This window comes from Labeo rohita, chromosome 25, assembly GCF_022985175.1.
Source record: "Labeo rohita strain BAU-BD-2019 chromosome 25, IGBB_LRoh.1.0, whole genome shotgun sequence".
Lineage (NCBI taxonomy): Eukaryota > Metazoa > Chordata > Actinopteri > Cypriniformes > Cyprinidae > Labeo > Labeo rohita.
In genome coordinates, this window is record NC_066893.1 from 11,014,390 (window position 1) to 11,040,327 (window position 25,938).

Here is a 25,938-nt window from a genome sequence, read left to right on the forward strand (position 1 = left end):
CTCAGCATGACCGCCTGTCTGTCACTTCACCTTTCCTTTTTGAGGCAGGAGAAAACTATTCATTTTCTCTACGGGAAAGTAAGCCACTTGCCCACTGACTCATTCAAGTACAGAGAAACACTGCAAGATATCCAATATCATTGTTTTTGCCACCTTTTGAATAGGCTTTTAATGGAACCAGTGAACTGTTCATAGACAAACAAGTAGGTGCGTTTTATATTTCCAAGAAGGAAATGTAAGGCTTTTCTCTGTATTGCATTTAAGTTGTGTTGTACATCTTTGTACACGTACGCTGAGCATTTTATGTTTAAAATCGTCTTTTAAAATGAACACATTCTTCATATCTGGGGGAAAAAAATTGTAATCTCTTCAGGTGTCCAAGTAAACGCAATTTGAGTGGAGTTTCCCTCTATGAGAAGTGCCTCCTGTTGCGCTCCGATCTCTGTCGTCTTACTTGATCGCGGCGGTTTCGACACAGATATATTCCCCCGCCTCCTTGAGACGAGGCAGCTGAAGTGTCTTTGTTCTGCTCCATTACTCGCGGTTAGGAGCTGCGATTCGTCTCCATCTGCTGCTTCTGTCGTGCCTCACCAACTTCGGTTTCCCCCCAGACACGGTGACCGAATATAAAAAAATTAAATTACTGAAAAGTGGTGAAGTGTTTTCATGGTCTTCAGTGCAGATTTGCCACTCTCTCAGTGGGGCATTTCCTCTCTCATGAATCATTGTGTTTTCTTAAATTGCGCTGCTCCAGCGCTTTGAGGATTTAATTGAATTTTGGTTTGTTACTTCAATTCGTTCCTCGTGTATCTTTGGTCTGTAATGATGAATTGATGAAACCACTTGTTGAGAGAGACAGGCTGCCTTTGCAGAACGCTACTGTCATTATAAATATTCTACATTTGTAAAAAACAAACTTGGACATGACCCATTTTTACAAAACCCATCGTACAAAGATGAGACTATGTTGAGACTATGACGATAAGTGTGTCTATGATAAATAAAGAGAAAAAAAATGCAGTGTAGAATGCGCCAAGTACTTGTGTTGATACTGGTTTCATGTGGTGCTGAAAAATCATATACCATTTTAGAATTTAAATTTGAAAGGTTAATAAAATGTCATGTGGTAACCATCCATTTAAAAAAAATGCAAAATACAATACTACTCCCCTTAATATTTTATAAAAAATATTTAAAAAGTCTTTTAGGAAATTAAAATGTTTTTTTTTTATTTTAATTATTTTATTTTCTAATTTATTTATTTAGTTATTTATTTATACCTTTATTCCTTTATTCATTCATTCATTCATTTAAATATCCAGAACTAATATCATACATTTTAAGAGACATATTGACCTTGACATATTGACCAGTCATTAAGAAATAATATATATATTATATATTATATAAGTTTTTTAGGCTATTTTTTTCTTTATTATGATAACAGGACAGTTGTATCACTTCACAATTTCATTTTTTTACGTTATGCCTCAGAGATTTTAAAAATATCAGGAACCTTATCCATCCATCCATCCATCCATCCATCCATAATTATGATCATAAATTTTAAGAGAATTTTAAGTGACTTTTGACTTATTGACCAGTCAAATAAATAATAAAATAATAATAACTACTCATTTAAGGATTTCTCAAAAACAACAACAACAAAAAACAGTTTTTAAAAAAATCAGTCTTTTTCATTATTATGGTAACAGGGCAGCTGTATCACCCTGACATATTTTTACCTTAATGCCTCAAAGATATTAAAAATATCAGGAACTTTATCCATCCATTCATCCAGGTAATAATAAAATAATAAATAATAAACTAATAATAAAAATAATAATTAAAGTCAAACTACTCAAATTTAAGTTCTGTTTTAGTATTATTATTATTATTATTATTATTATTATTATTATTTTCAAACTTGTGAGAACAGCACGGTTGTATCACCCTGACATTATTATTTTATTATTATTATTATTTTAAGAGACTTAATATATTTCCATTCATGCCATTCAGATAAAATAATAAAAAATAATATATTTTATGTATTATATATGTTATATACTGTATAATATAAAAAGAAAAACATTGTTTTTAATCTGTGTTTTTTAAGATGTCTTTTTCTTTATTAGGATAACAGGACAGTTGCGTCACCCTGACATTTTTTTTTATTACTTTATGCCTCAAAAAATATTAAAAATATCAGGAACCATATTTCAGTCATTGCTAATACATCATAACAAAAATATTAATTAAAAAAATAAAACTACTCGAAAAAAAAAAAGTTTTTTATAGATATATATATATTTTTATCTGTCCTTTTCTTTATTATGATAACAAGGCAGTTGCATCACTTGTATTGTTGTATTTATTGCTCAAATAAAAAAAAAATAAAAATAAAAATCAGGTGCCAAAAAACACTGCAAGTTTTCCAGTGTCATTTATTTATTTAGTTTTTGGCCACCACTTGAATAGGAATTTTAATGGGACCTTTTCCCTTGATGTCCTTCCTTGTATCCAACTATAAATTCAGAATTCATTCAGAAATTAAAAACACTTTATTCATATAAGAGATGTATTCAAGTGCATTCATTTTATGTATAAACTGAATTTCTAAAGTAATGATGAGTAAAAAAATAAGTGACCCGAATCATCACAGTATCTCAAAGTATCTCTTAGCAATACTTGATATGAAAAACTTTCCATCTGTTCATCATAATGTACCGATGGTTGACCTTGTCGCTGTTTCTTCTTCCATCAGGGCTTCTTGAAGAGCGAGCGAGTGGCACGCATGGTACAGAGCGGAGGCTGTTCTGCCAGTGACTTCCGTGAGGTCTTCAAGAAGAACATTGAGCGTCGCGTGCGCAGCCTGCCTGAGATCGACGGCCTAAGCAAAGAGACTGTCCTCAGCTCCTGGATCACTAAGTACGACGCCATCTACAAAGGAGAAGAGGACCAGCGGCGGCCGCAGGGACGCATGCCCTTCAGCGCTGTATCAGAGCTCATCCTCAGCAAAGAACAGCTGTATGAGATGTTCCAGCAGATCCTGGGAATCAAGAAGTTTGAACACCAGCTGCTCTACAATGCCCTGCAGGTCAGTGCTAGCTAAGTTGTAAAAGAAACCCCAGGTATTAAGAATTTTATGGCTCAATATAGCGTAAATGAAGTCTCTTATTGAAATACAGTTGAGGTCAAAAGTTTACATACACTTTGCTATGAACTATGAATCTGGGTTCAAATGTACAAAAATGCTGAAAAAAACAAAAAACAAAGAATCTGTGGGACCTGAAGGATTTTCTGAAGAACAGCAGGCAGTTTTACTGTTTAGGACAAACAAGGGACTCATGAACAACTATCAATAAACAAACAAACAAACAAAAACAAAACAAAAAAAATGTGGATCATTCAGGTAACAACATGGTATTGAGAATCAAGTGTATGTAAACTTTTGAACAGTGTTATTTTTTCATAAATTGAACTTATGTTGTCTTGTGGACTGTATGTAAATTTCTTTTCTTTAAATATCTTATTCAGGTCAGCACTAAATAAAAAATAACATGTTTTTGTATGATCCCTCTTGTTTTGGTAAAATAATTAACATTTTGAAGATTCTGCAAGGTGTACAGTCATGGCCAAAAATATCAGCACCCTTGCAATTCTGTCAGAAAGTGCAACACTTCTCTAAGAAATTGTTCCAATTGCAAATGTTTTGGTATTTACATGCTTATAACAGAGAAGAAAAGTCAAACTTGATAAAAGTTTCACACAGAACTCAAAAATGGATTGGACAAAATTATTGGCACCTTGTCAAAATTGTAAGAAATAATTGTTTTTCAAGCATGTGATGCTCCTGTAATTTGTATTTAGACACACCTGTGGCAAGTAACAGGTGTGAGTAATATAGTAATCACACTTGCAACCAGTTAAATGGAGAAAAGTTGACTCAACCTTTGTGTTGTGTGTCACACTGAACATGGAGAAAAGAAAGAAGTGTAAAGAGTTGTCTGTGGATTTGAGAGAAAAAATTGTGGAAAAACATAAACAATCTCAAGGCTACAAGTCCATCTTCAGAGATCTTAATGTTCCTGTGTCCACTGTGCGCAATATCATCAAGAGGTTTACAGCCTATGGCACTGTAGCTAACCTACCTGGATGTGCACAGAAGAGCGAAATTAATGAAAAATCACAACAAAGGATTGTTCGAATGGCACAGGGTACAACAGTATCAGCTCACACTATCCGTCGCCATCTGAATGAAAAGGGACGCTATGGTAGGAGACCCAGGAGGACACCACTGCTGTCACCAAGTCATAAAAAACCACAGTACTTCTGGGAGAACATACTGTGGACAGATGAGACAAAAGTAGAGCTTTTTGGTAAATGACATCATGGCACTGTTTACAAAAAAAGAAATGAGGCCTTCAAAGTCAAACAGTCAAACTTGGAGGCGGTTCAAAGATGTTTTGGGGTTGCTTTGCTGCTTCTGGCACTGGATGCCTTGACTGTGTGAACGGTATCATGAAGTCTAATGATTACCAAAGAATTTTTTGGGGGGCACAATGTAATGGCCAGTGTCAGAAAGCTGCGTCTTCACCAGAGGTCATGGGTCTTCCAGCAGGACAATGATCTGAAACACACTTCAAAAAGCACTCAGAAATGGTTACAGACAAAGTGCTGGAGAGTTCTGAAATGGCCAGCAATGAGTCCAGATCTGAATCCCATAGAACACCTGTGGAGAGATCTCAGAACAGCAGATGGGAGAAGGCATCCTTCAAATCTGAATGACCTGGAGCAGTTTGCAAAAGAAGAGTGGTCCAAAATTCCAGTAGAGAGGTGTAAGAAACTCATTCATGGTTATAGGAAGTGATTTATTTCAATTTTTGTTTTTTCCCCAAAGGGGGTGCTACCAAATATTAAGTTAAGGGTGCCAATAATTTTGTCCAGTGCATTTTTTGGGTTCTGTGTGGAATTGTATCAGATCTGACTTTTCTTCTCTTTTTTTGTGTTGTTCCAGTGCATGCGAGTACCAAAACATTTGCAACTGCAACAATTTTCTGAAAGAAAGGTTGCATTTTCTGACAGAATTGCAAGGGTGCCGATATTTTTGGCCATGACTGTATGTACACTCTTGACCTCAACTGTATTTCAGTAAGAGACATCAGTTACGTTATATTAAGAAATACACGTCTTAATACCTAAAGTTCCCTAAAGTTTTATTTTTTATTTTTTTTTCCCTCAAAGTAACTGATGATATAACGTAGGTGCTGCATGAGTAATGGAAATTAAACCGAAGGCTACATTCGAAATCGTGCAAAAACAGTGTTTGACAAAAGAAGTATGTCTGAATTCACAGTACTCATAAAAGAGTAGGCAAAAAGTACCCGGATGACTTACTACTACCAGCATACGATACATACTTTGCTATCTAGGATTTACAAATGGCAGTAACGTGACAACTGACGCTGGTAGATCACAAGACAATAACAATGGAATAACAATGCAGTATGTCCAGATTACATACTATATATAATGGACTCTTTGCAATATTCAGAAAAAGTACATACTCAACAGAGTGCGATTATGAATTCAGCCGAAATTACAGTATGGCACAGTATCCACTGTGTGTTTTAGAATGAAGTGTGGCACTGTGTTTTTACACATGAGCAGCTCATTATCCCCCGTTTTCAGCATCTCAGAGCAGCTCAGTACACAGCAAATGTGGCTGTACAAACTTCATCTCTGTGTCTTTGTTCTCTGTTTGACTCACTTTAACACATTTGGGAACACAAAATGCACTAACCATTGTATTGAGAAGAGCTTATTAACAAAACAGAAGCTTTACAGGGATAGTTCACCCAAAAATGAAAATTCAGTCTTTAATTACTCATCCTCATGTCATTCCAAAGCTGTAAGACCTTATTTTTGATATTTTTGATGAGATCCAAAAGCTTTCTGACCCTGCCTAGACAGCAATGCAACTGACACAATCAAGGTCCAGAAAGGTAGTAAGGACATCATTAAAGTAGTTCATGTGACATCAGTGGTTTAACTGTAATGTTATGAAGCTACGAGAATACTTTTGTGCACACAGAAAACAAAAATAATGACTTTATTCAACAATTTCTTCTCTTCCGTGTCAATCTTCAACACGCCTTCACAAGAGTGCCATGAATGTGGTGCTGCTGATGCAGGAGCTGGCTGGAGTTTTATCTCTGGTTTTCAGAGATACCAAATGTCTAGGGGTTTGGCCGTGACAGCTTCATCTCTGTGGCTTTTAACAATGGCTGTTCCCAAAATTCAAAACGCCTTTGATTTTTAAAATTGTTCCATTCAGTTGTGTCTGATTTTCACAATCCTTGTCTCAGGAAAGATTTTAAAGCAGTGTTTTGATTTTCTTTCATAAGAAGCATATTGATTTTTCAGTGTTCTTTGACATTTTGGTCTCAGAACAATTGCTCAAAAAACACTCAATGTCCTTAGAGGGACATTTACAGAACACAAAAATGAATTGCAAGGCCCAAGATTCCTTCAGCAGATAATTTTGGATTAAAAAAAAATATTTTGGTCCCAAAACGTTTTGGTCCCAGCAGACCTTCTTCAGTCTTGCATGTGGAAAAAGGTCCGCTGGGACGGAAACATTTGTGTTTTTGTGCGGGTACTGTAATTTGCACATATTTGCATATATAAACTAGCAAAGAGAGACAATTCTCAGCGTATAATCTGCTTTTCTATAAATGGTGAGATTGAGTTGCAATTTTTCTATTTTTGATTAAATTAGCTTTTGCAAGCACATCATACATTATTGATTTAAAATTTAAGGTGCAAGATCCCCTTAATATTAAATAAAAGAACATTTTTAAAGAAAAAAATGTAGAATTCTGCAGAATTTACTACCTTAATTCACCCAAAAAGTATGTTGCACCTAACTATAAGTCCTGCATTGACTAAATTGCATTGTTAGAGGGGGGGAAAGTTGCATCAGTGTAAAAGTAAAAAAAAAAAAACTTAAATTTATTTAAAGCCTTAAATTTATGTAAAGTGATTTAGCATAAATCTAAATGTCACAATGGAATATGTGTCAACACATTTCAGATGATAAAAAAAAGATACTTTCTATAAATTTGTCATAATTTGCTCAAAACTAAATACTAACTGCCTTTGCATTTTGTATGCCATAAGTCACTTATGATATTTCTTAACTTAATAGCTTCCAAATAACAAACAACCCAAGGCTTTTCTTTTGGAATTTAATGAGCCTTTTTTACAATTACACGTTCGCCTTGATTGTTTTCCCTAATCGCGGTAAGCAGTTTAGTGCCTTTAATCCTTTGCCCTTTACCTTAATCACCTGAACACAGGTGGCTTTAGCCTATCATCAGCCGCTTTGAAGACATCCCAGAAAGGTCAGGAGGTTGATGGGAAATTGGCCAACTGGCTTGCCCCCATGTTATCTGTCACTAGCCTTTCCCCAGGGGACAGGGGGAGTAAAAGGGATGTGGTGGGTGGTCTTCACGGACGGCCCTTTTTATCGCTAGTGCTGTTAGCAGATTAGTGCAATTAGGCGGCTTGAGCCCAACATTAATTGGCACGTTTGGCATCTAACTGAGATCTTATGGTGGAGTAAAAGCAGGGGACTGAGCATTAGGCTTAAAGGGATAGTTCACCCAAAAATTAAAATTACCCCATTATTTACTCACCCTCAAGCCATTTTAGTTGTATATGACTTCTATCAGACGAATGCAAATGGAGTTATATTTAAAAAGTGTCCTGGCTCTTCCAAGCTTTATAATGGCAGTGAATGGCTGTTGAGATTTTGGAGTCCAATAAAGTGCATAAATCTGTTATAAAATGTACTCCACACGGCTCCGGGCGGTTACAATGTGAACAAATATAAAAAAAACAAATATGTGTGTTTGTGTGAGAAAAATATCCATATTTAAAACTTTATATATAAACCGTAATCTCTAGCTTCCACAAACTGCTGTACGTGTGTTCACGAGAGAGTGGCGTAGGACGTAGGCGTAGCATAAACTCTGGTGAGAATATGCTAGTCTCGTGAGAACCAAGTTTTGTTCACAGCAAAGGGAAACCAGTCTCCTCTTGGCTTATATTGAAATCCTCCAACATTTTTCTTTACAAATCCTTGTTTTGTATTTCTATGATTTTGTTTTGCTCTCTCCCCTGCACTTCTGCATTCAAATTTTGGTTTATAAAGATTTAAATATGGATATTTGTCTTACACAAATGCATCGATTCACTTTGAAAGGCCTTTATTAACACCCTGAAGCCATGTGGAGTACTTTGTATGGTGGATGGATGCACTTTATTGTACTTAAAAATCTCAACACCTATTCACTGCCATTATGAAGCTTGGAAGAACCAGAAATTTTTTAATATAACTCCAATTGTATTTCTGAAAGAAAGTCATATACATCCAGGATGGCTTGAGGGTGAGTAAATCATGTTTTTTTTTTGTTTTTTGGTGAACTATCCCTTTAATATTGTATTATTATCGTCATGTCCTCATACAAATTATCTTCATGTCCCTGTAAAATTTCTTTCTTTGTAAAAGAAAATATGTTTAAAAATTTTTTACATAAATCAAAAAATTTTAGGTTCATATTTAAGTTTAATTGTCTTTAGTAGTAATAATAATCTTTAATAGTCTTTACTAGATCATTTTAAATGGTCCTACAACGTAAAAAATGACTATAATATAATTTTTTTTTTTTCATTTGTTTTTTTGTGTGTATTTATATTTATTTATTTATTTGCTCTTAACATATTTTACATATGTTGCTGTTAACACGGTAACTGTTCTCCTAAATCAGACAATACTGTTCTTGGTTCAATACAAGAGAATGCAAATAATTTCAAAATAGCATATTTTCTTAACGCACTGCGTTCTATTTACACTAAGTGCAAATAGCAATGCATTCTATTTACACTAAGTGCAAATAGCTATAGATTCTATCTACACTGTTAATATAGCAGGATTTATACTGCTTACTGCAAATAGTGGCAATTATATTCACCTAGTATTGTAGTACATTATAAAAGAGTATGTAATAATAACTTGATGAGTGTAAATTATAATTTTCATTTAAAGTATTAAATGGATGCCCCTCTCTGCACCTACCCTAACCCTACCCGATACTTTATTTTCAACTTTTTATTATTTAGTTCATTTTTATTGAAAATTAATTCCTTTGCGATGTGATAAGTTTTGAAAAAGGACAAAAAAAAGTTTGATAAAAGGCGGAATCAAACTCAGGTCGACTGCATCGAAAAGACCATAGCATGCGTTTTACCATCTGTGCCACTGGAGCTGACATTTGGCAATCGTCTTTTGTAGTGTCGACTACTGCAATCACATGTTGGTGGGCGGAGTTAGTGTAAACAGCCTCTGCCAACAAGTCTGGCTATTTGCACTTAGTGTAAATAGACATTCTGTTTAATGTTTAATTTATGAGCTATTAATTGTTACCTACAAAAAGAGAAGAGAAAAAAGAGAAAAAGAGAAACCGAAATTGCGTTGACCTTTTGACATATGAGAGGTCATTGTACTGTAAAAACATCCTGTACGTTTCAGAACTCAAAACTTTGCCGTTAGTCTAAAAACAGTTTACATTGAAGGCAGTCTGAAAAGCGACAGCTTTTGGAATGTTCTACTCTATGATGTAATAGGTAGATAAGCACCGCCTCCGCAGAAGATTAACATCGCTACCTGTTTAGCCCCGCCCACCGATTCATGCATTGTGTTTACCAGAAAGGCGAATACACAGGTCTATGCAGAAAGCAAACAATAAAGATGGCTCCGAAAACAACCTTTGCATTGCCTTCTTTCTAATCTCAGCTTTAGGAAAGAGTGGATGAACTTTATTTTTAATGAAGTTCCAGAATGCATCATTAGGAACTCTGTTGTTTGATTACCTCATTTTACCACAGATTCGTTTACAATTATCCATAGCGTCAGCGACGCCATGCTCATTCCCTTATCTCAGGAAACCGAGGTTGCGTCGGTAATTAGAGCAGCACAATTCGATTTTCGAAAAGACATTTCTGTGCCACCTATATTGGATCTGACAGTGATGTTGCAACAATGGTCACTATTGCTTTGTCTCTTCATACAGATCGTTTGATATATATATATACTGAGTCATTTATGCATTTTAAACCTAAATCACAGTGGCATCCATTTATGAGGAATAAATGTATGCTGTTAGCCAATCATAGCAGAGGGCGTTTACTTTTGAGCCTATTCAAATCCACCGCGCCTGTTCAAACAGACCGTTTTTGCTGAGGGCTAATAAAAGCAGGACAGAAAATAGCCTATTACTTCTAAATTATGTTTTTGGATGTAATATCTTGATAAGATAAGTGGACCTTAGAGAACAGTACAAAAAAACAAATGCAAGTAATGACTGGTTTAGTGGTAGGACTTCTGTTGTAGGTTGACGAGCCTATGAAATTATAATTGGACAAACAAGATTAGAAAGCAATTTCATCACATTAGTCTCATGTTAACACATGTAATGTTGAAGTATTATGGCGGTAGTGTTAAAGCTGTGTATATTTTGATGCGGTTCAATTAGACCTCCATTGAATATGCACTGTTGTAAACAATTTAGCTCGGTTTTATCAACTGAGGGATGAACTAAACTTATTTTCTGTAGTAATCAACACCAGCAACAGTAACGTTTCCTCAAATAAAGAAAAGTGAGGTTTCTTTCAGTTTAATGGCAAGTTCATTTGTTTTGTTCAGGGTTCATTTCATCTGCATATGTCAGATCTGTTGCCATTAAGCACAGCATTGCTTTTTAACTGCACGTCTACGGCCCAGAAGGCAGCGTGTTGTTTTCTGCAGGCTTGACTCTTTTGTATTACAGATTTCAGATGCACACAGATCACGTACATTTCCTTTTGTAGCTGTTCGTTGTTGTAGACTAATGAGGTGAAGTTGCACCACGGTTCCAATCAAGTCAGGCTTAAACTACTGGTGCTAATCTCTCTCGGCGCTTATTAAGAATTTACGCACCTGTGTGCATTTTATGGATCCGTGTCAGCTGACATTTAAAAGTTTGTTTGCTTTGCATGTTAGATTCGGCATTAGCTGGTGGCTCAGCGTTCGATAAATCACTCACGCGCACGTGTTTAAAGGGCATAGAAGTGTAAATTTATGAGTGGTGGTGTTAAAAACACAAGGAATACTGTAGAGCAAAGCAAATAGACTGAGAGATAAAGACCGGGACCAAATGAGAGAGGTATTTTTAGATTTCAGTAATCAAATATTCATTCAAAATGTTCAAAAACAATCATTAATAAGGGTGTTCAAATCTATTTTTGGATTTGGTAACTATTCAATTTTTTATGCACTGCTGCATAAAAATGAAATAAAAACTAGTAGTCTATCTCAGTAATCGCCTATCCTGACCCATTATGATTTTTTTTTTAGACTCGAGCGTCATGAAATGTGATGAGACAGAGGAAGGGATGCTGATGACTGTTAAATATAAAATGGAGAAATGAGAGGATATGGGAAAAAAGGGGAGGGGGTCAAAGAGCTATTCTGGGGTTTTTCCATTCTCGGTCATTTCCTTCATTGATTATTATCTTCCACTCCTGCACACTGACTCACCAGCTTGCTGTTCATTTTCTACCTTCAGACTTTCTCGCGTTTGCGAGTGTGTGTGTCACTGTGTCCCCGTTTAGAGAGCATGGAGCCCTGCACATGACATGTAGGAAAAAAATAAAATAAAAATGACTCATTCCCTCATTTTAGCAAATCGTGGCCTTGTTTTGACTGAATCAATTAGTACTTCGTGGACATGATGTACTAAAATGAGGTAATGGATTAGTAAGTTGCGGGAATGAGTTCTGAATTGACCATTCGCGAACAGCTTGATTGACAGGTGATCTGACCAATCATAACGCTGAATCCGTCATTTTGTCTGACCAACAAATCTGACAGGAGAGTAGATTAATTTCGGTGGACTTAAACTTGAAAATATGTGTGTATTGACGTCTTTCCGCGGTTTAAATAAAATGGGTTCTGATGTTCATTCATGTTTATTACATTTTTTAAGTAAATATGAAAAGACTATCCCAACACATTAAAGAGCTATAAAACGTATGAATTATTTGAATTTCTTTAAAAAATGACCAAATTTGAAAGCTGAGACCTTGTTTCATACCCAGGTAGCCTGCTCTGTCTTGTCTGTCAGCGTATTGTCAGTTTTCTCTTTGCTCCGTGATGTATTTTTCACTGCGTGAGAACATGTGTAGTATGAGAGCGGCATTGTTTTTTTGGACATAACAACAGTAACTAATGGTGGGGCGGATCCTAACCCTTCGCAAAAACCTGCCCTCCTTAGTTAACTGACAACACGCCGACAGACATGGTATGAAACAAAGTTTTAGGTTTAAAATGTTGTCTTTTTTTTTTTTTTTTTTTAAAGAAATTCAGACAATAAATACTATTTTGTGGCTCTTTAATGTGTCAACAGATCACTGTATTGCCTTATTAGATCAATCGACACATGAACCAATTGTCTTTTCCTCTTTCCTTTAAGCACGAAAAAAACATGAATGAACATCAGAACATATTTTATTTAAACCGCAGAAAAATGTTAGTACACACAATTTTTCTAATTGCACCAAAGTTAAACTACTCTCCTGTCTGATTTGTTTGTTGGACAGAATGGCGGATTCTGCATTATGATTTTTCAGATTATTTGTCAGTCAAGCTGTTCGCGAAGGGTCAATTGTGGCCAGAATATAACTAAAACAAGGAATGAATTGTAAATCATTGCTACGTTGTAACTAAAATGAGGGAACAAATTAATAAAATGAGGAAATTGTTAAATCATGGCCACGATAAACATTTTTGTGCACATGTTGTGCAGGATTCTGCAAAAGAGGAGCAAAGTTTTAACATTTATAAGGCTGAATATGAGTAATTAATGGATAAACCTTATTTTGTTTACTTGTATTTTTTTTTAAGGGAAAAAAAAAATTTTTTTTTGTTTTTATTTTGGTTATTTTTGTTATTATTCTTTCTTTACCTGTTCAGTTTAAATATTTGTGACATAAGTTTGAAAATGCTTTTTCTAATAAAAATATTTTAGAATGTATTTTAGTATTTGCCACACACATATACGTATATAAATATATACGGCAATTACAAAAACTACATTCTAATAATATTATAAATATATTATATATTACAAAAAATACATTCTTTATGTGTGTGTGTGTGTATATATATACACTGTGTGCATAATTATTAGGCATGTTGATAATCTGGTCATATTTTTTTTACCAAGCACATTTTACCAATTTATCTTCCAAAATCTGGCAGTACATTTTGGGAGTTCATGTTTAGTCTCCTATCCTGAAAAGTCTGACTTGCAGAGATGGACTAAAATGAACTTCCAAAACTTACTGCAAGATTTTGGAAGATAAATTCTTGAATCAGAGGTACAAGAGGATGTGATGCTTGTCCTTCAAGAGTCACTCTCAACTTATCTGTCTGTAAAGCCTATAAAAAAAAAAAAAAAACTGTCTTCATGTATTTCACAACACGTCAGCTTGTTATTCTTATTAAGTCAGGGGCATTTTTTAGGATTTTTTACCAAGCAAAGTCTCTGAGAACCTGACACATTGCACTTCTGAAGACTCCAGGTAGGTTGCAGTTCTGGAAAATGGTGGCGCTGGAGAACTGGAAACGGTTCCTGATGGTGTCACACCAAATTCTTCACCTTAATTCCTAATTCTTTTGCAGTTAACATGCATCTTTTCTTCTCCACCTGTTTTTTCTGACCATGCAGACTCAACAAACATTTTTCTGTCCAATGGTCAAGCCTTAACTTTGCAAATTCTTGTAATGCATTAGTATTGCATTTTTCTCATGGGCATTTAATAATTTGGACTTTTCAGTCTGGGTTAAATATATTTTTTGGCTCATTTTATCTGTAAAAGAAAACATGCCTAATAATTATGCACGCCTGAATATAAGGAGTTTTTCACTTCAAGCCTTCACGGACAGTTATATATCACTTACAAATGATTAAATACAAAATTAATAGTAGTTATTAAGATTGTTGTGGTTTGGAATTGGTAAAATGTGCTTGGTAAAGAAAATATGACCAGATTATCAACATGCCTAATAATTATGCACACAGTGTGTATATATATATATATATATATATATATATATATATATATATATAAGAATGTATTTTTTGTAATGTGTATATATAAAGAATGTATTCTTTGTTCCTCTTTTACAGAATCCTGCACAACATGTACACAAAAATATGTTTATCATGGCCATGAATTCATTTTCTCGTTTTGTTACTTTGTTTCTTTATTTTAGTTACGTCGTAACAATTCATTCCTGGTTTTAGTTTATTGTTTATTTTCTGGCCATTTATATATTTCTAAAAAGTATTATAAATATATTATATTTAAAAATATTTTTTTAAAAGTATAAATAATATTTACAAAAATGACAAGAAATATACTGTATTTTTATAAGTGCAAACAATATTTTATTTTTTAATCAGTATCAACATTTTATGTTCAAAGTTACATTTCTAATTTTAAATGGTTCTGTGGTGTAAAAATGTATAAATATTCCATGTAGTCTCTCAGTCACTTTGCAATTTAATATGATTTTTTTGTTCTTATTTTAAAAATATATCAAACATATATACACTGCTGTTCAAAAGTTTGGGATCAGTAAGATTTTTTATGTTTTTTTTTTAAAGAAGTCTCTAGTGCCCATAATAGTCCATCCATTTATTTTATCAAAAATACAGAAACATTATGAAATATTATTGCAATTGAAAATAACTACTTTAATGTACTTATTTACTTATTCCTGTGATCAAAGCTGAATTTTCAGCATCATTACTCCAGTCTTCAGTGTCACATGATCCTTCAGAAATCATTCTAATATACTGATTTATTATGTTGAAAACAGCTGTGCTGCTTAATATTTAGTTGGAACCCGTGATACTTTTTTCAGAATTCTTTAATGCATAAAAAATGAAGAAGAACAGCATTTATTAACAATAGAAATCTCTTATAACAATATAAGTCTTTGCTATCACTGTTTATCAATTGAACACATCCTTGCTGAATAAAAGTATTCATTTAAACAAATTTTTTTTTCAAACAAAGAAAGAAAGAAACTATTTTCTGACCCAACGTTGAACGGTAGTGTATATTGTTACAAAAGATTTCTATTTTAAATAAATGCTGTTCTTTTTAACATATTTTATTCATCAAAGAATCCTGAAAAAAGAATCACAGGTTCCAAAAAAATATTTCCAAGATTGATAATAAATCAGTATATTAGAATGATTTTTGAAGGATCATGTGACATTGAAGACTGAAGTAATGATGCTGAAAATTCAGCTTTGCATCACAGGAATAAATGACATTTTAATATATATTCAAATAGAAAACCACAATTTTAAATTACTGTAACTGTTTTTCTGTATTTTTATTCAAATAAACACAACCTTGATGAACAGAAAAGACTTCTTTAAAAATAATATATATATAAAACACAGAATAATGTCAGCTTTTCAAAAGTATTTCCTTTACAGCTACTCGTATATCAGCGTTTTATGTTGTCACTCAGGATGACATACCTGTATTTAAAGCTACATTCACTGGAGAAATAAAGCATGTTATTTTCCCTGCCAAATACTTATTTAACATATAGTCCATAGTTCGTTTTGCTTTTCCTGGCTCGATCTTTCTCGCTTTAAACGGGAAGTGTTTTTCTCTGATAGCTGCTCCACCCGGTGTCATATTCTTTTACGGAGTGAAAGCCGAGGGAAGAGAATGAAAGAAACCGAAAGAGACGGTAAGCATGACAATTGAAATGTCAGTAAGTGGAGGGTGTCACACAAAGGAAGGGGAAGATCTATAACAGGACTAGGAGGCAGCGACAGATGAGTGCAGAGAAGTGACAGACATACTGAGAGGGGAAGACTGATGTGTTTGAGTAGAGTAGAGGTAAAGGAGGATGAAGACAGACAAGATCCAAAACAACAAAGAACAATAACTCAAAGAAAGCAAACGGATAAAGCGAGATACTGTAGATACACAGAGATAAACTGAAAGGAATGAGAAGGAAATCATGAAAGACACAACTGAATGTTTTTTTAGATGCAAGAATGTATTTATTCATCTTAATTATTCAACAGAAAGAAATGTACTGGAAATTGCGAGAAACTAATCTTGTAAATCACATAATCTCATGGTCAACATAGATGACCCCATTAAATCAGTCAGTTGAATAAGCGTCCTGTGAGGTGTGGAACATCTGGTTGGGCGGACATGCAGGCGGGTCGCGTCTCAGGTGGACACACTGAGAAATCCAGCTGTGCCCTTCTGATCAGAGAGGCCAGTCGCTGCGGCTCAGCCTCCCTGTTCTCCTCTCAGCACCTGTCATCCTCTTCCTAATGAACACATTCAGCCTCGCCTCGCGCTCTCGCCACCCTGTCATCTCTCGTTAGCGCGCCGCGCCGGGGCCGGAGGATGCGCCGCGCAGGTGAGCCACCGAGAAGCGGTAATAAATTACCACCTCTGATGGTGCAGCGATACTCATATCTGTCTGACAGGGTCAGGGAGGACCATTGAAAACAGAGGTGTGACGTCACAGTAATGCTTTTTGGCTTAAAGGAGAAGTCCACTTCCAGAACAAAAATTTACAGATAACGTACTCACCCAAGTCATCCAAGATGTTCATGTCTTTCTTACTTCAGTCCTAAAAAGAAATTGTGTTTTTTGATGAAAACATTTCAGGATTTTTCTCCATATAATGGACTGCTATGATGCCCCAAGTTTGATCTTCCAAAATGCAGTTGAAATGCGGCTTCAAACAATCCCACATGCAGTTGTAAACAGTCCCAATCTAGGAAGAAGGGTCTTATCTAGCGAAACGATCGGTTATTTTCATTAAAAAAAATACAGTTTAAATACTTTTTAATGCCGAACGCTCGTCTTCTCTTGCTCTGCCTGAACTCTGTGTATTCTGGTTCAAGACAGTTAGGGTATGTCGAAAAACTCCAATCATATTTTCTCCCTCAACTTCAAAAATCATTTTAAAATCATCCTACATCACTGCAGAAGTACCGACCCAGTTTTTGCAAAGTGAACATGCGAAGAAGATCAAACACCCTTAACAAAAAAGGTAAAACAGCGATATAGGACGATTTTGAAGTTGAGGGAGAACATGAGATGGGAGTTTTTCGACATACCCTAACTGTCATGAACCAGAAAAAAACAGAGGTCAGGAAGAGTAAGACAAGATGAGCGTTTGACGTTAAAAAGTATATAAATTGTATATATTTTTTTTTTATGAAAATATCTAGTGAAAACAATCAGTTAAGACCCTTCTTCCTCGGCTGGGATTGTTTACAACCGCATTTGGGATCATTTAAAGCCACATTTACACTGCATTTTGGAAGTTGAAAATCGGAGCACCATATCAGTCCATTATATGGAGAAATTTGTTTTCTCAAAAAACAATTTCTTTACGACTGAAGAAAGAAAGACATGAACATCTTGGATGACAAGGGGGTGAGTGCATTATCTGTAAATTGTTGTTCTGGAAGTGGACTTCTCCTTTAAGGCTAAAATGTATTGAGTTATAAATGGTTCTATGTCCTTAATTTAATTTTTAATCATTTTAATTTCTTTATTTTTATTTCATGGAAAACCAAGCCATTTTTTGCATTTTTGATATTTAAATTATAATTATTTGAATTAATATGTATCATTAATATTGTCAATACGAAGTATTAAAAAAAGACCTATTAAAAAAAAGTCTTTATATGTAATATATTATAAACATTTTTTAAAGCATTAATCATACCTTAAAATGATGATATGATCGCTGTAATTGTAACCACAGTTGTAATGTATAATAATACTTATTTATTAATTGTTACTCAAAAAATGCATTAAAATATATGCTAAACAACCCATTTCATTTTAAATTTAGTTACAGTTATTTATGAAAATATATAATTCATTATAATATACATTATCAAAACATTTTGTGCCACTTCTGACCACCTAATTAGAAATAAAGTGTTACAGAATATTTTTACTGAAACATTTCAATATGTAAAATTCCACATGGTGATTCATTTTTCTCAATTCTGAATGATGACAAATGAATCTTTAACACAGTTTTGGAACTAATCGTTACAGATTAAACTGATTCATGAAGAGTACACAGAAATGAATCAAAACGCCACATGGTGATTTGATTTTTTTTTTTTTTTTTTTTTTTTTTTTTTTAAATGATGACAAATGAATCTTTAACAAACAAGTACTGGAAAGAAATCGTTGCAGATTACATTGATTCATGAACAGTTCACAGAAAATTCCACTTGGCGACTCTCCACTTTTTTTTTTTTTTTTCAATTGTAAATGATGACAAATTAATCTTTAAGAATTTTGAAACAAATCATTACAGATTAAACTGATTCATGAACAGTTCACAGAAACGAATCAAATTTTTTCTGTTTTGAATGATGACAAATGAATCTTTAACAGTGAGTCCTGAAATGAATCATTACAGTGAACAGTTCACAGAAATGAATTAAAATTCCACATGGCGACTCATTTTCTCAATTATGAATGATGACAAACAAATCTTTAATATAGTTTTGAAACACATTATTACAGATTAAACTGATTAATGAGCAGTTCACAGAAATGAATCGAAATGCCACATGGTGATTCATTTTTCTCAATTTTGAATGATGAAAAATGAATCTTTAACATGGTTTTGAAAAGAATCATTATAGATTAAACTGATTAATGAACAGTTTACAGAAATTAGTCAAAATGCCACATGGCAACTCATTTTTCTCAATTTTGAATGATGACAAATGAGTCTTTAACAGGTTTGAAAACAAATCATTACAGATTAAACTGATTCATGAACAGTTCACAGAATTGAATCAAAATGCCACATGGTGACTTATTTTTTTTTACTCTGTTCTGAATGATGACAAATGAATCTTTAGCAGTTTTGAAATGAATCATTACAGATTAAACTGATTCATAATTCACAGAATTGAATCAAAATACCACATGGTTACTCGTTTTGAATGTATGAAGAAGTGTTTTGAATTGATTCATTACAATGTTAAATGATTCACAAACAGTTCACAAAAAATGAATCAAATTCACCAACTCTGTCTATTTAACAATAAACAAGGCATTGTTTTCCATATCAATTTTACAAAAGAAAGAAAAAGAACTTTTTCCATTTTATTTTTAAACATTTTATTGAAACATTTATTATCCTTCTTTATTGTCATTCTTATGCATCAATCTGACTGAATGAATCATTGAATATAGCTGTATTGAAACAGAGTGGGCTTGTCATGATATCAGCTTTTTCTTAGGTAATTATCGTGGCCGAAACAATTAATAATAACAGTAATATCATCTGTAGAACTCTTTTAGTTATTTATTATCATATGTGTAGTATTAACATGATATCAGTATTACATTTTCTAATTTATTACAGTATGGTTTATTACAGAGTTTTGAGTCGGTTTACTGAAATGAACTGATTCACAAAACTTCAGTCATTTTTGCTCATGAAGCTTACATGAGAGATGCAATTAAAACAAGGAATGATCACAAAACTAGTATTAATGGCCAAATAAAAAGCCTATTAAAATCAAAGCTCTTTGATCTTGTATGGCCAGCTAAATCATTATTAATTTACTGTGAATACTCATTGAAGCAGCTGAGCCTATAGAAAGACGAGCATACTTTTTTCAGCTCCTTGTGAGAATAAAGCTGGTGACTGGAGGCGGTTGCCTTTTAATTGGTTTGCTAATTTGGATGAGGGGGGTAAAGAAAGCCAGGGGTAGATTAGAGCGTGACAGCGGCGTGCTTTTCTCCAAGCCCGTGACGTCTTTCATTAGGGCGCTCCTAAGGCTTGTTGTCATAGAAATTGTTGCCAAACTAACCAAAATAGAGCAGCTAAAGAAAAGCGAACAAGTTGGTAACACGGCAACAGAAAAGAATCTGGTGTGCATATGTGCGTGGCTCTGGGGAGGTTGAGGATGTTCTCCACAAAGAAAGCCACAATCAAGCCATTTTACTGCATTATGAACACAAACCCGCTGTGCTATGGCACTGACATATTTCAGTGGGATGTCCACACTGCTGTTCGTGTTTTGGCAGTTTTATTATTTGTTATTTAGCCATTGTTTGCGTCATCGTGCTGGGAAATGGCTGACGTGGTCATTCTGACTGTCAAAAGCAGCAATTTATGACAGAGTTATCTGGCCGGCTGGGGACATCTCAAACTTTCAAACTGCCAATCATAATAGATTTCTAAAGCTTGCTGTAGAAAAACAAGAAAAACTGTCAGCACTTGGACAGCATTTGGATCCTCAACCTTCATGTCCCTGAGCAGTGCATGACAATATTATATTACAAAATTAAATTACAACAAGAAAAAATATAGTTATATATTATAATGTAATATGTTATATAGAGTTATATAGAGATTAATATAATATTATATTATATATATATATATATATATATATATATATATATATGTAGAGATTAATATTAATATAATATAATATAATATAATATAATATAATACAATATACAATTGAAAATAACGTCACTAATCCTATCTTGGCATTGGTTTTAAATTAAATTGTGTAAAAATATATTTTAAAAAATTAATTAAAAATGAAACGTTAATATTATTATTATTATTATTATTATTATTATTGATCATAATATCATATTTATAATTAAATTAATTACAATGTACTTTTATATAATTAATGTAATACATGTAAAAGTGTAATTAATTAGTTTAATAATAATAATAATAATAATAATAATAGTAATAATTGTTGTTATAATGTATTAGTATAAAATAGTCATCATTATATTATATTATTACATTATATTAATAGAATGTTACATTATATTTTAAATTGATTTGAAATATTTACAAACTGAATTACAAATGATAAAATAACTTGTTGAATTATTATTATTATTAATTTATTTACATTGTACTTTTATATGAATATTTAATATCATTTAAATGTATCATTTGACAATTTTTTACAAATGTATAATAATAATAATAATGTTGCTGTTGTTATAATGTATAATTCTTATTTTATTGTTGTTGTTATTGTAATTGATCATAATCATAATTATAAAATTATCTACATTGTACTTTAATATTATTTTTAATGTCATACATTTTCAATGTATATATTTTTTTACAAATGGTAATAACAATAGTAATAATAATAATAATGGTAATGTTGTTATAATAAATATTCGTAATTATTAAAGTAATTGTTATATTATAGAAATTGATTGCAATTGTTTATCCAATCCATATTATTATTATTTTTATTAATTAAACTTTTATAAAGTAAATATTATTATATTATATTATATTATATTATTGTTTATCCAATAATAATAATAATAATAATAATAATTATTATTATTATTATTGTTGTTGTTGTTAATAATAGATTAATCACTGAATAATATAATTAAATTAATTATATTGTACTCTTATATTATTATTTAATGTCATACGTTATATATAAAATGTTACCATTTTTACAAATGAATAATAATAATAATAATAATAATAATGACAATAATAATAATAATAATAATAATAATAATAGTTATAACTGTATAATGAACTGTTATTATAACAAAATAATTAGACATAATGATTAAAGTAATATTATATTATATTATATTATATTATATTATATTATATTATATTATATTATATTATATTATATTATATTATATTATATTATATTATATAAATTACAACTGTTTATCCAATCCAAATGTATTATATTTAATAATAATTTAATATATTTAATAAAAAATAATAAATGTTTCAATTACACTACATTTTTATCATTATTTTTTTTTTAACCTTTTTTTTCTTTTTGGAATAAGAAATTATTTTTGATAATTTTGATAATTATAGTAGCTCAAATGTGAATATTCCTTTGCATCCATTAAGAGCAAATCAGTAAGAAACTTAATAACATTAGCAAACCTTGCAACTGGTTAGGATATTAAAAGCTTCTTGTGGTGTTCTGTGAGAGCAACAGATGGGTCATTTCAGCAGAACTTTTAGTGATTCATGTGTTTAACAAGTGACGCTGAAGCACAATTTGATTGGCCCTGATCCTGACCACAGGTGCAACCTTATCTTAATTAAATGTCAGCGTTTCTGCAGCATGCATTCAGATATATATGTTATCTCACAGTCTAAATAGACAGCAAACACAAGAGTTATTAGACGCTAATTGGTTATAAATAAGCTATGAATGTTGATGATTATCTGCTTTTGCACAGACCTTAATTACCTGTCAGAAACTGAAATAGATGGCACCAATAATTCTTAATTAGTGGCCGGTGTCGTAATGCCTGTTTCATTCGCTTCCTTTAGAATGTTCTTTTAATTTTCCATTTCTGCATTGATCGTTAAATGAAAAATATTCTTCAACCGAACAAATTCAAAGAGCAGTGCGGTGTAAGATGTTTGCATGTAATTTTATTCACAATTTCCAGCTTGATCGCTTGATCCTATCCCGCCCTGACCTTGATCTCCTGTTGTTGCTGGGGCCATTAGGTGTACTATTAGTGGATTTTTCCAGTGGTTTTCATCTCTGATGCTCTCATTACTTCCTGTGTGTTTCAGAGGTGCACTTCCTTTAACAGCGATCAGCCTCTTTCCATCTGCCTAGATGTGGCTAACTGCATCATTAAGGCCTCCCACATATGACCAGACCAGCAGCGGGCTGACAAGAGGCCTTCATCTGCTCTGCTTTCTCCCACACGCTCCTTCTGTGAGATTTTGTGGCGTTAGTGGATTTGCATATGTTAATAGAATGAGTCGATAATGAAGGGTGATGTGATGGGAGCAGTAGATCTGCTCAGTAAAGCATGGCAGACATTAGCCGGCCTCATTACTGACTCCGGCACACTGCTGCACTCAAACACTCTTTACATGCTCTTCTTCTGTTTAGAGCAGGGCATCTGATGTAATAAATGACATCAGAACAGTTCAGATATAATACTGCCTTACACCATGAAGTGATTGTTGAATCGTCACTAAACATAAGCACATATTTATGTTCATTTATGTTCATCTATAGGATTATTTCGGAAGAAACTGTACGTGCCATTTTAACCACTCACTAAACCCCCTAACAACCACCCAGAACACTACTGCAACCACCTACTAACCAGTTGGTTACAATGCAATAATAATACAACCACCTAGTAACCAGGTGGTTGCTAAGGTTTTCTGGGTCATTCTTAGTGAGATCTGTTTGGTTACTAGGTGCTTGCTGTTGTGTTCTCGGTCATTGCAAGGTTGTTAGCATATTGTGGATAGTTTATAGGGTGTTCTGTGATTACTAAGGTGTTCTGAGTTGGTTACAATGCAACCAGTTGGTTATAATGCAAAAATAATACAACCAGGTGGTTGTTAAGGTTTTCTGGGTGGTTGCTAGGTGGTTGTGGGTGGTTACTAGGTGGGTGTTCTGAGTGATGTAAGTGCCATTTTAACCACTGAAAACCCTTGGTTGCCGAGGAATTCCATGTGTGGTTACTAGGTCAGTCACCTAAAACCCCCTAACAACCACCCAGAACACTACTGCAACCACCTACTAATCAGGTGGTTATAATGCAATAATAATACAACTACCGAGTAACCAGGTGGTTGCTAGGGTATTCTGGGTGGTTTACAGAGTGTTGGTGCTTACTGTGGTTGCTCTGCACCTAGTGAAGTGTTCTGGGTGGTTACCAGTTGTTTGGGAAGGTTACTTGGTCGTTGCTAGGATGTAGGTGGTTGCTAAGGCATTCTTAGTGAGATTTATTTGGTTACTAGGTGCTTGCTGTTGTGTTCTCTGTCATTGCATGGTTGTTAGCATATTGTGGATAGTTTATAGGGTGTTCTGTGGTTACTAAGGTGTTCTGAAAAGTTACTTTTTGGTTGCTAGGCTGTTCTAGCTGGTTACTAGGTAGTGGCTAAGGTACCCTGGTTGGTTACTAGATGGTTACTAGAGTGTTGTGGGTGGTTACTAGGTCACCCACAACACCCTACCATCCAACTAGTAACCACCCAGAACACTATAGAAACCACCTGGTAACCAGTAATACAATAATAATACAACCACGTAGTAACCAGCTGGTTGCTAGGGTGTTCTGGATGGTTACTAGGTGGTTGTTAGGGTGTTGTGAGTGGTTGCTAGGATGTTCTGGGTTGTTACTTGATAGTTGTTATGGTGTTCTTAGTGATTTCTGCCAGTGCCATTTTAACCACTGAAAATCTTTGGTTGCCAGGGAGTTCCAATGCACTTCTTAAGATGTTCTGGGTGGTTACTAGGTCAGTCACCTAAAACCCTCTATAAACCACCCACAACACCTTAACATCCACCCAGAACACTACTGCAACCACCCATTAATCAGGTGGTTATAATGCAATAATAATACAACCATAATACAACCAGGTGGTTGCTAGCATGTTCTGGGTGGTTACTAGGTGGTGGTTAGGGTGTTGTGTGTGGTTACTAGGTGGTTGTTAGGGTGTTCTGGATGGTTCACATAATGTGGATGCTTGCTGTGGTTGCTGTGCACCTACTGAAGTGTTCTGGGTGGTTACAAGGTGGCTGTTAGGGTGTTGTTTGTGGTTTCTTTGGTGCTCTGGGTAGTTGTTAAAGGGGTCATCGGATGCTAAGTTCACTTTTACATGTTGTTTGAACATTAATGTGTGTTGTCAGTGTATGTACAAATCTAACCTATAATGATAAAAAATCCATGCAGTGGTTTTTAATTAATCTGTAAAAATACTATTCCCTTTTTCAAATCGAGCCATCACCAGAATGAGATTATTTTTGCAGAGCTGATTTTGGCAAGGTAAAAAGGGTGTTGTTTTAAACAACATTGAGAATTTTTAACCAAAGTATATTAGAGACTTTTCATTAAGACCTTAACGAATCATATCAACTTGTGGAAAAAGGGCATCCGATGACCCCTTTAAGGTGTTTGGGTGGTTACTAGGTTGTTGTTAGGGTGTTAATGGTTTAGTGGATTTTCTGGGTGATTCCTAGGGTATTCCGGGAGGTTACCTGGTAGTTGCTAGGATGTTCTAAATGGTCAGGATGGTGTTCTCGGTTGTTGCAAGGTTGTTAGAGTGTTGTGGATGGTTTAAAGGGTGTTCTGTGTGCTTACTAAGGTGTTCTGAAAAGTTACTTTGTGGTTGCTAGGGTGTTTTAGGTGGATACTAGGTAGTGGCTAGCATACCCTTGTTGGTTACCAGGTGGTTACTACAGTGTTGTGGGTGGTTACTATATGCTTGTTAGGGAGTTGTGGCCGGTTTAAAGCCTGTTCTGGGTGGTTACTCTGGTGTTGTAGGTTGTTACTCAGTGGTTGCTAATGAGTTCTGGGTGGTTACCAGGTGGATGCTATATGATTATGAGATCCATCATTTCACACTGAGGACAACTGAGGGACTCGTATGCAAATATTACAGAAGGTTCAAACGCTCACTGATGCTTTAGGAGTAAACACGATGCATTAGAAGCTGGGGGGTGAATACTTTTTGAATTTCAAGATCAGGGTAAATGTAACTTATTTTGTCTTCTGGGAAATATATAAACATCTTGTGTAGCTTCTGAAGGCCGTAACTAATTTTTTAGGCAAAATAAGAAAAATTGACACTTCTTCATTCTGTTCAAAAGTTTTCACCCCCGGCATATGTAAACTTTTGAACGGTGTCAATTTTCTAAATTCAACACTATTATTTTTTCTTGTGGACTATATGTAAATGTCTTTTATGTGAAATAT

The 25,938-nt window shown here is 33.9% G+C and overlaps 1 protein-coding gene across 8 annotated transcripts in view; it reads left to right on the forward strand.

Annotated features, from left to right (window-relative positions):
- cadps2 (Ca++-dependent secretion activator 2) overlaps positions 1 to 25,938 on the forward strand; it is a 197,579-nt gene that overhangs the window by 53,655 nt on the left and 117,986 nt on the right. For all 8 annotated transcript variants that reach the window (XM_051100201.1, XM_051100202.1, XM_051100197.1 and 5 more), the window contains exon 3: positions 2,768 to 3,100. In XM_051100201.1, coding sequence (XP_050956158.1) covers positions 2,768 to 3,100 — 333 coding nt within the window. The remainder of the gene's footprint in view (positions 1 to 2,767; positions 3,101 to 25,938) is intronic.